Below are 13,363 nucleotides of genomic sequence, written 5' to 3' on the forward strand. Positions count from 1 at the left end.
GATCGAACCCAGGTGTACCACATAGCAGGCGGATTCTTTACCAGCTGAGCTATTCAGGAAGCACAGACCAATGAGGTCATTTAAAAAAAGGGCTTTCCAATGCAATTCTATATATTCTTAAGATATAATTACACTTACACTTTACAAATACAATTGTAATTACACTTGAAATAATAAATGCATTGGTTTAATGCACTTAAACCATTGGTGATTTTTAATCAGTAAAAATGCAGGCACAGTGTGTCATAGTGTCATTAAAAATTAACAAGTTATATGGCTAAGTTCTCTAAAACTATAATAAAAATAAAGTTTTGTTTCTTAAACTGGTAGATGAAAAACATAGGTATTTTTATATTCCCCTTTATACCTGTTGCTAAAATATTTCAAAGTCCTTTTTTTTTTTTAAACTCAAGTCAGGCAAATTTTAATGAAAGAAATAAAGTCAAAAGATTTAGTATGTGACTAGAATGAAAGGAGGATATTGTAAAAGACTTTCCTTATTGTGAGGTAGTATAAAGAAGTGGATAAGGACCCAGCATTGGAATCTTAGCTCTGACAGTTACTAGCCATATAGCATTAAAATGGAGCAAATAACTTAACCTTTCTGAGCCTCAAGTTCCTCATCTATAAAATGTGAACAATATTAATACTAGTCATTATGATTCTCTGGTTTTATGTGTGTATTTCACGTTCTTAGAACATTTCCTGGAGGATAATAAATGGTATATATGTAAGTATTTCTTGCTATCATTTTTTAAAATATTTTAAAGATGCCTGTAGGGCATCTGGGAAGACATTTGGAGATGAATGTCTGAATTTCAAGAAAAAAGTTTGAGCTGGAAACATAAATCTAGCCATCACAGGGGCACACACACATACACACACATACACACACACTCTCTCTTTTAGAACAGTACCTAGCAGACAATAAGTGCTATATAAATGTTACAATGTTAACTATTATAATTTTAATAAGCATTTTAGAAATCAATTAAATTTAAGCTTATTAAAATGAAAGCTAATACTTATTGCATAAGTAAGTGCTCACTAAAAGTTTAATGACTGAAAAGAATTGCAGTTGTTACCTTTTTTGTTCATCATCATAAAAGGTGAATAGAAATTATAAAAATAAGACAATTTACAGTTCTCAGATTACACTCAACATATAAATCTAAATTTAGTAGATAAAACATTACTAGCAATTGTAACAATAATATTAACCTTGACTTGAAAACATTTTCAAATTTATTTATTGCATTTAGAATCAATTTTAATACAAATCCAGTCATTTCTTATGTCTATGAGCTATAGAAAACCCCCAGGGGCTAATAATAATCAATTATGTTCTTCAGGCTCCTCAGAATTAAATGTCCCTGCCCAAAATAGTCAACAGTATTTCTCCAGAATTTCTATCTTATCCTCAAAGATGTGGCTCACATCTAGGGCAGAACTGGAGAGGAAGGGGAGCACTGGCCAAATTTATTCACTGTGTAAACAAAATTGAAAAGTAAGTCTGCATGCCAAGTGGATGATTTACAATGAATCTGAGACATCTGCTAACCCTAACATGCTCTAAATATGCAGGTATGGCAATCTAGCAATTGTTATTGCCTTAAAATGTTTGTTGATTTCCATTCACATTGTTGATTTCCATCACATTCCATTCACATCCATTCACATATATTCCATTCACAGAATACTTAGTATTCTTCCATTGCTGTCGCTCACCTGCAGCAGAATCCCAGTAAAGCTCAAGAAGTGTAAAGTGGGGAAGAGTGCTAGGTTAATTAACAAAGCTAAAAAGGATCCCAAGTCACAAAGAGAGAGGACAGTTCCTGTCAAAGGATGGGGGAAGAGAGTGGGTATGTTCTCTGGCCTTAAATTCAGGTGTACATAGAAGCGTCAGTTCCCAGGCACTAAGGCAACCAAATAAAGTTTTTGCTTTTGTTTTTGTTTTAAGTTGCTATTTTCCTGGTTCTGAAGGAATATTCAAAATTGACTACCAATCCAACCACCAATTGAGTCAACTTGGCAATTAGCAAGTGACCTACCAAGTCATACATGTCAGAATTTAATCTCAGGGTGCCTGAATCTGTATAAGTGATACCACAAAAGAATATTGTCTCTTAGACTACATTCCATACTGAGATTCTAAGGAAGAAATATGCCCCTTGTCTCTCCCTCAGTATGGTTTTCCCCAGGGCAGGCAACCTTTTCAACAGAGTGGTTCAGCATTTCTCTTTGTGAAGACTAGAATTTGGAAAGATTGTCTGATTATTTAAATAACAAACACGTTTTATAGTATGTTAACCACTTGCATCTTTCAAAGGAATATCGCTTACTTCATTGTTTTTGAAGGGGAAAAAAAGTTTAGTTTATGCCTCAGGAAGTTTAAGCAACAATTGGTGATAATTTTTTTCTTAGAATTGGCAAAGAAAGGCCACGTTCTGACAGTCTGGACTGCTGGCTTTTAAGAGCTTTTCTCTGTTTTTTCACCTTCTTTTTTGATTGAGACAAGTAATGCTTTTCTCTTCTACCTGTCTAAATGAATATATATAATTTTTCTTTCCACTAATGTAACAAAACCAGTAACTTGAAAGATACCATCTTTAGTGTATGTACAACTTAGTGCTTACTTTATTCAATCATTTAAAAGCCTCACATATTTAATATAACCTATACTAAAATGCATGACTTCCCAAGTGGCACAGTGGTAAAGAACCTGCCTGCCAATGCAGGAGACAAAAGAGACACAGGTTCAGTCCCTGAGTGGGGAAGTTCCCCTGGAGGAGGAAATGGCGATCCACTCCAGTATTCTTGCCTGGACAATCCCATGGACGGAGGAGCCTGGTGGGCTACAGTCCACAGGGTTGCAAAGAGTCAGACACAACTGAAGTGACTTAGCAGACATGCATACTAAAATATATTATTACAAAAAGGATATAACATATGTTATTGACATCATACACAGAGGAGGAAAAAATCCCTCTGGATAATTAAAATATTAATATTCAAAAGCAAAACTAAAGGCTTTCCAAATGAATTTAGGAAAACAAATCACACAATGAAGATTTGCAAAAGTGCTTTAATAAAATGCTTGCATAAACTTTCATTAAACTTGCTAAGCTTAATAATATTCCTATAAGAACTTGTTCATCTAACCTATAAGAATAAAACCTTCTTATACATAAAATAGAGCATTTAGTACTATAAATAACACATCAGAACATAAAATTTACATCAAATCTGGTATCTGTGTACTATGCAACTATAAGAGATTATAATTTATAAAAATATCACCACACTGAATTCAAAACAATTATACTTGAAGAAAAAAAGTCAAAGCTGACCCTGCCATTTAAATGTAGTATAATTTTATCTTTTAAAAAACATAAACTTATGGTAATAAGAGCAGATTACTATATGAACATGAACTGGGTACCTGAATTCATAAACTAGTTTCTTTAGCTCATCTGAGTTAATCAACTACTATATTTAGCATAACATAACAGAATGAATATAAGATGCTAAATCAAAACATAGAAAATGAGTCTATGTAAAACACTTTTTTTTTTGTCTCTTAACTGGCTCCTTGACTGCATCTATTTTCTCCTAATATTAGATATTTTGGAAAAAGAAGCTCCCACGCAAGAAAATAATAATTTTCAACTTTTTCTGTACCTTTGCTTCCCCAAATTCATCCATCCAGGAGTGTTTTCATCTGCTCATTGTTAAATCCTACAAAAAGGCCAGTCAACTGGCCATTATCTCTTTCTAAGCTTCAAATATAGTTAGAAAAACAGTTAAGTTCAAAGCAGCTGGAAAAGCAGTGAGGTTCCAAAGGATGCCACTTCCAATCTTTTGTTAAAAAAAAAAAAATCTACTTCCTAAAAGTCACACAAACTCAGTCACAACAGGAGGCAGGGTCTTCAGAAAGTGAAACAAAAGTTTTCGGTGCTTCAATCAGCAGATTTGAAATGCTCTTCATCCACAGTGGGGGTAGATGTGGCCCTCCACGGTCAGATAATTAATGGCTTGCTTGACGGTCCAGATGCTCAGGTCACAAAGCTTGGTCTGGAGCTCAGGAATGCTCTTGCCTTCCTATGGAGGACGCTCACGAATCAAATGCAGCACCTCATTCTGGACGAAACTGGGGTGGTGCTCGCCGTGCTTCTGGGCCTCACCCCTTTCTGATGGATCAACAGGGCCATTTTGCCGGTGTTATCCAGCATCATGTACCTTGACCGTTTCTAGATTATGTGTGTGCTGTACTCATTCTTGTCCTGGAGGACATGGATTTTCAACATCTCAAGGCTCTTCACCTCCACAGAACATTCGAGGATACCAAACACTTTGGCATATACTCCCACTGGAAGCAGAGTCACCTCCTGCTTTGCTTTATCTCTGCCAACCCACTGGCAGACCTCAATAGGTTTAATGGTCCTATCGCAAATCTTGTGAAGTAACTTGCAGTCTTCTCTGCCTGCCTTATTATTCCCACAACAGAAACTTGGGAAATCTTGATTCCTCTAGTCTTGAAGATGTTATCAACCAGAGTGGAGGTGAGCAGTTGGTTTACACAAGGAACAATAGCCTGGATTTGGGCCCTGGATCCCATGGACTTAGTAGCAAGAGCTACCCTGCCCTGAGACAGTGGGTCACTGCTTCCGCTGGCCTACCTGGGGCAGAAATGCTGCCATAGCTCCCAAACCCATTCTTACTCATTATAAGGGCAGCTCCCGCAAAAGAGGAAGCAGGCTCCAAACTTCAGCATGGGCTACCACCTAATGTGGAGTTTGTGAGGCCTGCAACTGTGGAGCCAATCAGCTGCCAGGATGCAGCTGTCTGTAGTCAGCTGGAACCTGCCAGCTTCTCACTTCACCCAAGAATACTTTGGGGTGGTCTGATACCTATTCTGCTGTATTTTAAAAGACCCATGTACAATTTCAAACTTTTTCCACTATGTTTATAAAAATATATTTTAACAAGGTTCCCTCGCCCCCACCTTATTACTAAATGTCACGACTTCTATAGGTACATTTAAAAGATTCATTTATTCACTCATTCAATTAGCCATTCAACAGAAATTTTCGGAGCAGTAAGTTCAGTATAGTTTGTGTGAGGAGGCAGTGGCGGCAGAGCAGGGTGGCAGGACAGGGACAATGGAGAATCTGCCACTTTTACGGTCCTCAAAGGACTCACATGTTCAAATCATTAAAACCAGAAGCATTCTGGAAAAAATAGCAATAGCAAGACAGCCACCTCTGAATAATTATCAAATCCAAATGCAAGTCATATCTTATGATTACCTTTTTAAACTATTTATTGGAGAATTACACTCTTCCAGTCATTCTGCCAAATGCATTACTGGTAAAAATAAATAGTATAAGATATTTCAATTTATACATAAATTGAAACAAAACAATTGAGCTCTAAATTATTTGCAAGCTTCTGTGGATAAGTCAGGGAAGTACTAGTCCCATCATATATTAGGAAAACTAAGAATAAAATGGAAATAACAGTTTCTGTATACTCAAATTTCTGAACTTAATATTTTAGTAACTGGAAGTAGATCCCAGAATATTTTCATATTATACTGAAAATCTGTTTATCCCTATAAAAATATTTTATGTGGAATGTATTTAACTTAAAGGTTTTTTATGGTTGATAAAAGTACACCAGTTATTGGAATCTACCACTAGCAAGAACTTCTTCCTTAAAAATCCTTCACACCTAAATGTGTAGATTTTTAAGGAGTTTATTAATATTCTCCTATTTACTTTACTGGGTAAAATAAACTGATTTTTGCTATCCCAAATTACATAAAAGTGTGAATAAATATCTAAAACTTGTAAGAGAATACAAAATACTATTTACTTCTCAAGTTAAAAAGGAATAATGTCAGACTTCCCTGGCGGCACAGTATATGGGCATCCACCTGCCAGTGCAGAGACGTGGGTTCAGTCCTTGGTCTGGGAGGGTTCCACATGCCAGTGACTGGCTGGGCACGAGCTCCACAACTGCTGAGCCCACCTCTAGAGCCTGCAAGCCACACTACTGAGCCTGCATACTGCGACTACTAAAGCTGGCGCACCTAGAGCCTGTGCTTTGCAACGAGAAGCCGCCACAATGAGAGGTCAGCACACTGCAACCAAGAGGAGCCCCTGCTCACCACAGCTAGGGAAGGTCCACAGGCAGCAATGAAGACCCAGTGCAACCAAAACTAAAGTAAGTTTCTTAAAAGAGAATAAAAGAGCCGTATATGTAATTTATTTTACAAATAAACATATAATAATTGTTATCTGAGTAGAGACTTTCATATAAATGCGGACATTTAGCCTGTGGACCCATATTTTACATAATCATTGAGGACTTAACCATCCAAGTAATACTTGTATTCTTAAAATTGCACGTTATTGGAGATCAGATTAACTATATACTTTTTAATGTTTAGACCTCACAATTAGACATTGTTTTATTAGCTAACATCAGTCATCTGGTCATGAAATCTTGAGGTTAAAATGATGTGATTATATTCCCAACAATTATATACAGTACACATTGTATGAATCGCACCAAAACAGTAAAAAGCACTGACCTGACAGGATTGCTGGTTAAAGAAACCCTCAGAGATTCTAGGCAGTTAAGGAGTTTCTCATCAGAAATACCAGATCGTAATTCATGAACATATTCTTGCGAAGACAGGGTGCATTCATGTTTGCTGTTTTTCAGTCCTCCCTATTAAATAGGAAAAAAAAAGAAATTCTTTTAGACAAACAACAAGGTTTTATTAAAAACTTTTGAAATAAAATAATGCATAGAATATGTAAATATTTTACTATTAAAAAATGTGTGCAGAGTGTCAGGCATTTAAAATCTCTTGGTCATCTAGAATTGACATGGTAAAGACATGTTGTATATACTTCAACACTCTCCTCAACCTCATTTAAAAGAAAATTACACTGATGGTGATTATGACCTGAACAGAATATGGACTTGAGTAGCATTAATGCTCGGAGAAGGCAATGGCACCCCACTCCAGTACCCTTGCCTGTAAAATCCCATGGACGGAGGAGCCTGGTAGGCTGCAGTCCATGGGGTCACGCAGAGTCGGACACGACTGAAGTGACTTAGCAGTAGCAGCATTAATGCTTAAATTTAAAATCCAAGCATTAGGATTAACATTAGCTGGTCCTCCTTTACTTGTAGGACATACATTTAGAAATCATTTTATTAAGTTTACTAGTTACTTCTATTCTATAAACTATAATGTAATACATTATATATAACCCAAATCTATTGAAATATGTCAGAATATCACCCTATTGCAAAACCAAGTGAAAATGGTTATTAAAATCTAAGACAATATAGTCTCCAATTAGCATGTTTGTCTAAAGCATTCAGCAGTTCCCAACTATTCCTTCCGAACAATGCTACTCCCATGCTATCGATTAATCTTTAGAAGTCATTAAATGCATTTATCTGATAGTGACTAGCTTTTAGCTTAATTTTCAACATACACAGGATTATTTCTAGAACTCATTATCTCATCACAGCTTCTGAGCTTCATCACCTTGCCATAACTATGTAAGTCATTTGGGGAAAAGGCTGGGAGAAAAACATCATCAACACATTCATGGTTCTAATAATTCATAGTTTCAGATCCCAGATCTACATAATCATACATAATCATAACTGCCCCTTTCCTATATTACTAATGTATTCCCCTGGATTAAAACTCTAGCTTGGAGCCCATTTTGTAAATTCATATGAATTACACTCAGTTTTTGCTAAGTACCTAAGCTAGAAATAGGAAAGCAATTTTTTTCAATTTGATAGAAGTTATGTCATTAGAGGATATAGAGTTAAAAAAAAAACAATATGTTAGTAATGAGAAATAGATTCCCTAGGGTTTCCTAACACTTGGCTTTTTATTGAAAATGCCTCCTGGTATAGAAACTGTCAATCATTCTTAATGTATGCGTTTTTTTATCCCATTAAATAGTAAATGCTTAAAGTCTGATAAAGTCTCGTGTACAAAAACCATTCCCTCACACCACCACAGCACTTACACTATTACAGCACTTAAGACATTGGGGCAGAGTTCATTACATGTGCCTCTTTCTGTTCTAGACTGGAAGCTCCATGTATGCCAAGTGGCTAACACAGTGCTGGCATTTAGTGAGCATCAGCGAAAGTGTGCCATTACGGAATCTGTCCATAATAATGAAAGAACAAGGAATACAATTTCAGAGTTTCACTCCAGTTGGACAGTAGATATTCAGGAAGTCTACTGAATAAATCACCATGTAAACGGCACAGTAAGTAAAACCATCACCTTGAAATCATTTTTAAATTTCTGTAACGCATTTGCCCAGCTCTTAAGGCTACAGATCCACAAGGACTAGCAAGTAAACATTTATAGCATAAAATTTTGCAGATCTGAAGTCACATTCCACTTTCATAGGACCCCCAAATTTATTTTCTCAATTAATGGATGACAAGGCCATACTGATCCTACCCCGGAGGCTTTATATATACAGGGCTTAGTCCTGTGGAATGATCTTTGTATTTGCTGTTTTTTCTGCCTGGAAGACTCTGGCCTCTCTATTGCTGGTTCTCATCATTTATGTCTCATGCCATCAGTCTTCCCATCTTAACACTGCACTTATCATCACAACATCATTTTAAATCTCACTTATCCTATTAGCTTTATATAAGTTTACTGCTTTATATACTTGTTTACTGTGTACGTCTCATTAAAATATAAGCTCCACAAAGCAGGAAACTTGCCTAACCTGTTCACTCCTCTATCTCTAGATATTAACACAGTGCTTGGCACAGAGTTAAGTACCCAACATATATTTCTTAAATGAATGATGGATATATGAAGGGTGAATAACCAAAAAGGTGAATGACTGGTGACCTTCAACATGCCAAAGCTTTCAAATTCAGTGTAGTTTCACTTCAGCATATTACAGTTCTGAGACATTGCATTACAATATATTCAGAGATGCTGCCGCCGCTGCTGCTGCTAAGTCGCTTCAGTCGTGTCAGATTCTGTGCAACCCCACAGATGGCAGCCCACCAGGCTCCCCCGTCCCTGGGATTCTCCAGGCAAGAACACTGGAGTGGGTTGCCATTTCCTTCTCCAATGCAGGAAAGTGAAAAGGGAAAGTGAAGTCGCTCAGTCGTGTCTGACTCTTCGCGACCCCATGGACTCAGCCTACCAGGCTCCTCCATCCACGGGATTTTCCAGGCAAGAGCACTGGAGTGGGGTGCCATTGCCTTCTCCCAGAGATGCTAGCATAAGGTAACTTTAGATAGTATACGGTATGCTGGGAATGGCTCAAACTGCCATTAGGTATGCATCAAGACCCCCTCATTTACCTTCTAGGTAATCTTTGCTCAGATGACTGAACAGATCTCTACAAAAATGATTGCTCATGCTTGATTCAGGGGTAATAAATACCAATCCCTCATATTTGTTATGAGGATTAAGTCAGACAATGCATATCAAAGTGCGAAAAACAAGAAACATTTCATATATGCTGTGGCTTCCCGTGTGGCTCAGTGATAAAGCATCTGCCTGCCAATGCAGGAGACACAAGAGATTCCCCAGAGGAGGAAATGGCAATCTGCTCTGGTATCTTTGCCTGGAAAATTCCATGGACAGAGGAGCCTGGTGGGCTAAACTCCACAGGATCACAAAGACTCAAACACAACAGAGCAAACACGCACATATGTATGTTGTACCACAGACAGAGTAAGGTACTGAGAAAACGGTAACTTCTCTTCTTCTACATGGTTGTGGGTGAGAGATTCTTTAAGGAACCACTGGGTCAGTCTATCACCTTGGGACTCACCTCTCCCCCAAGTCCTAGAAATTGGTTTAAATTTCACAATTGAGGATACTCTATGGTTATACAGAATGAAAACAAGCAATATAATGGAGCAAGACAGAAAATATATAACTTTATAGACCAAATGCCTTTTACCAAGTTTAGAAGGACTTTGGGGTTTTAACAGTAGTTCATACCTGAGAATTATGAAAACATGATAGAAACAGCATACAAAGGCTGGCCTGGCCCTTAAAGACAGCCCTGCTAATACTACCATTATAGAAATAGGGAATCAGATTGATTTGCATGACCCTAGCTACAGGTAATTAATGAGGTTGTGAGGATAAAACACCAACATTCTGGTCCTTGGGTTACTTTTCTTCTTTAACTATATGTCACTTTTTCTCGACATTTCGTAAAGGAAAAAAAAAAGAATGAAACAAGTTTTTAATTCTGAAACCTCTATTACAAAATGTCAAAGTATCTTCAGCATAATCAATATGGTACAACATAACATTAAAGAAATCACCTAAAGACAAAACAGTGCAATAGATTAAACTAATTCTCACTATATTTAATAGAACTGTAATACAAGAATGGCTTATTATTAACATCCTGTTCTGATACTGAACAAAGGAAACAACTAGATAATGGATTGATAATAATGGAAATTTTAATTAGCTGCTCTGTACGAGATTAATGAAAATTACCACTGTGCCCATTTGATCTTTAAAAAATAATGCAGACAAAGTCAGCAATTAGCACACATCATGGTATTCCAAAGCTAGGTGAACAAAGAGCTTTCCTAATTTGAAACCATTCCTTAATTTGAAAATCATTAGAATGGAGATACTTGTCAGTATGACTGTGTTTGTATTATTCTAAAACACTACACAAAGAACCAAAAGAAACTTCAGTTCAGTTTACAATCATGCTACTCTAATATGAAATTTTCATATCAAAATCAGACATGCAATATTCTAAAAAGCTATTTTAAGATTGCAGTAGAGATATCACTTCTGATTTTAAATTGAATTGGTCTGAGTATGACCTGTTATTCTTTAATGTAAATACAGACTTAGTTATAAATTGAGGAAAGGTTCCACATTCTAAGCTGTAAAGGTGTCTTGCTGCAGACACTGGGAAAAACCATTAATTGTACACAAGTCTTTTCAACTACAGAGTGCACACAAATAACAATCACTATTAATGGTATAATCTTCAAATAGGAAGGACAATATTATTGTCATGAAAGCAGTAATATCATTATTCTTATTGACCATGATTTATAAACTCTAATGTAGTCAGGTTACTTTAGCTACTTCAACCAAGTAAGTGTCTTATCTTTGAGTTCAGTTTTCTGAAAGAAGCAATGTTACAGATTAACAAATTGGGAATTATATCTAAAAAGGGTCACAGCATTGTTTTTGAGAGGCTCCTATAAGTTTAAATGCATAAGAAATAGCAAGCCATTTTCCTCATCATCAGTTCCATGAATTCCAGTAGAAAAGGAAACAAAAAACATGCGCACAATACAAGCTGATCTACGTATTTATTCTACAAGTGATGTTTCTGGTGGGCTATACCAAGCTGAATATGCTGGTGAAACGTTTGGTGACCTCTCTCTTTTATACAAGAAAAGCATCTTGTAAATGGAATCTATTAGAGATAATTAATTTAGTCCTAAAATATAAAAGGTACTTTTAAACAAATATATCACTACAACATTTAAACAATTTGTATGCAATTTGCACTGACAATTTAATTGCATGAAAATATAGTGTAAAATATACTAATATTATCCATTTAAGGTCTGTGAGATAAAAACATATACAGAAAAGTAGTATCACAAGATAAATTCATATAGTGTCATTTCTCATTGCAGGACATATAGCTTATAATTAAGACCTTTTCAGAGGTCAAATGTAAAACATAGAATAAGAGAACATATCCTAACATCAAGCAGAATAATATCTGCATCATTGAGGTCACAAGAAAAGACAAGATGTCAGAAAAATTATTTGAGCAAATAATGCTGAAAACTTCCTGAATCTGTGGAAGGAAAACAGATATCCAGGTCCACAAACTCCAGAAAATTCCAAACAATATGAACCCAAAAAGAGAAAAAAAATGAGATGTATTATAATTACAATGAAAAAAGTAACGGATAAAGATAGAATCCTAGAAAGAGAAAGATAAAAGCAACTTACTAGATACAAAGGAAATCCCATAAGGCTATCAGTAGATCTTTTGCAGAAACTTTACAGGTCAGAAGGGAGTGGCAAGATATAGGAATAATGCTGAAGGAAAAACTTGCTAACCAAAAATTCTCTAAATGAGGCAATCATTCAGAATCAGAGGAGAAATGAAGAGGTTTCCAGAGAAGCAAAAGAAAAGGAATTCTTTACCACCAAGACAGCCTTACAAGAAATGTTAAAGGGAATTCAGTAAGTTAAAAAGAAAAGGACTAATTGATAATAAGAACACATACCTAAGTAAAAATCTCATTGGAAAACATAAAGAAATAATAAGCATAGTGGAGCAATCACTTACAAAGCAAGTATGAAGGGTAAAAGACAGGAGGAGTAGTACTATTTTTAAAACCAGTAATTAAAGGATGTATGAAATATAAATGTAAACTGTGTCAATTAAAACATAAGACATGAGGGGAGAAATATAAAGTTTGGAATGTGTTCAACATTAAGTTACTATTAACTTAATAGAGAATGTTATAAACTTATGTGAACCTAACAGTAACCAAACAAAAATAATTACAGTAAATACATAAAAGAAAATGAGAAAGGCATCTAAATATAATGGTCAAATCACAAGAGAATAGAGAAAGAGAAGAAAAAACAAAAAAGAATTACAAAACCTGCCAGAAAACAACCAACAAATTACAATAAATATATACCTGTCATTTACTTTAAATGGAATATTCTACCTACCAAAAATTACCTTAAATGGAATAAATGGCCTAATCAAAAGACACAGAGTAGCTGAACAGATGAAAAAATAATGCCTTTCTACAGGTATAATAATAATGCTGCCTACAGGAGACTAACTTAAAACCTAAAGAAACTCACTGACTTAGAATAAGGGGATGGAAAAAGATATACTGTGCAAACAGAAATGAAAAGGAAGGTTGGGTAGCAAGATTTATATCAGACAAAATAGATTTTAAAACAGAAACAGTAACAAAACTCAAAGAAGGGCATTACATAACAATAAAGCAGCCCATCCAACAAGAAGATGTAACATGTATAAATATTTATGCACCCAACAAAGAAGAACCTAAATATATAAAGCTAATATTCACAGAGATAAGGGAATAAAGAGATAACAATACAATAACAGTGCGGGACTTTAAGACCCTACTATCCTTACATCAATGGATAGATCATACAGATAGAAGATCAGTAAGGAAACATTAGCCTTAAAAAACACATTAGACAAGATGAACAATATATATACAGGACACTGCATCTAAAAACAGCAGAATACACATTGTTTTCAGGTGC

General features: G+C 35.6%; 2 protein-coding genes across 7 annotated transcripts in view; both read right to left on the reverse strand.

The window, feature by feature from the left end:
• The window catches only part of DIAPH2 (diaphanous related formin 2), a 968,993-nt gene that overhangs the window by 716,654 nt on the left and 238,976 nt on the right, over positions 1–13,363 (reverse strand). For all 6 annotated transcript variants that reach the window (XM_070291115.1, XM_070291113.1, XM_070291114.1 and 3 more), the window contains one exon: positions 6,599–6,738. In XM_070291115.1, coding sequence (XP_070147216.1) covers positions 6,599–6,738 — 140 coding nt within the window. The remainder of the gene's footprint in view (positions 1–6,598; positions 6,739–13,363) is intronic.
• RPA4 (replication protein A4) lies at positions 3,904–4,725 on the reverse strand. The gene is given in 5 exon segments (XM_070291119.1): positions 3,904–3,998; positions 4,000–4,217; positions 4,220–4,462; positions 4,465–4,677; positions 4,680–4,725. Coding segments are annotated over 5 exon segments (759 nt in total). The 3' UTR covers positions 3,904–3,959.

Source organism: Ovis canadensis, chromosome X (assembly GCF_042477335.2).
Source record: "Ovis canadensis isolate MfBH-ARS-UI-01 breed Bighorn chromosome X, ARS-UI_OviCan_v2, whole genome shotgun sequence".
NCBI lineage: Eukaryota > Metazoa > Chordata > Mammalia > Artiodactyla > Bovidae > Ovis > Ovis canadensis.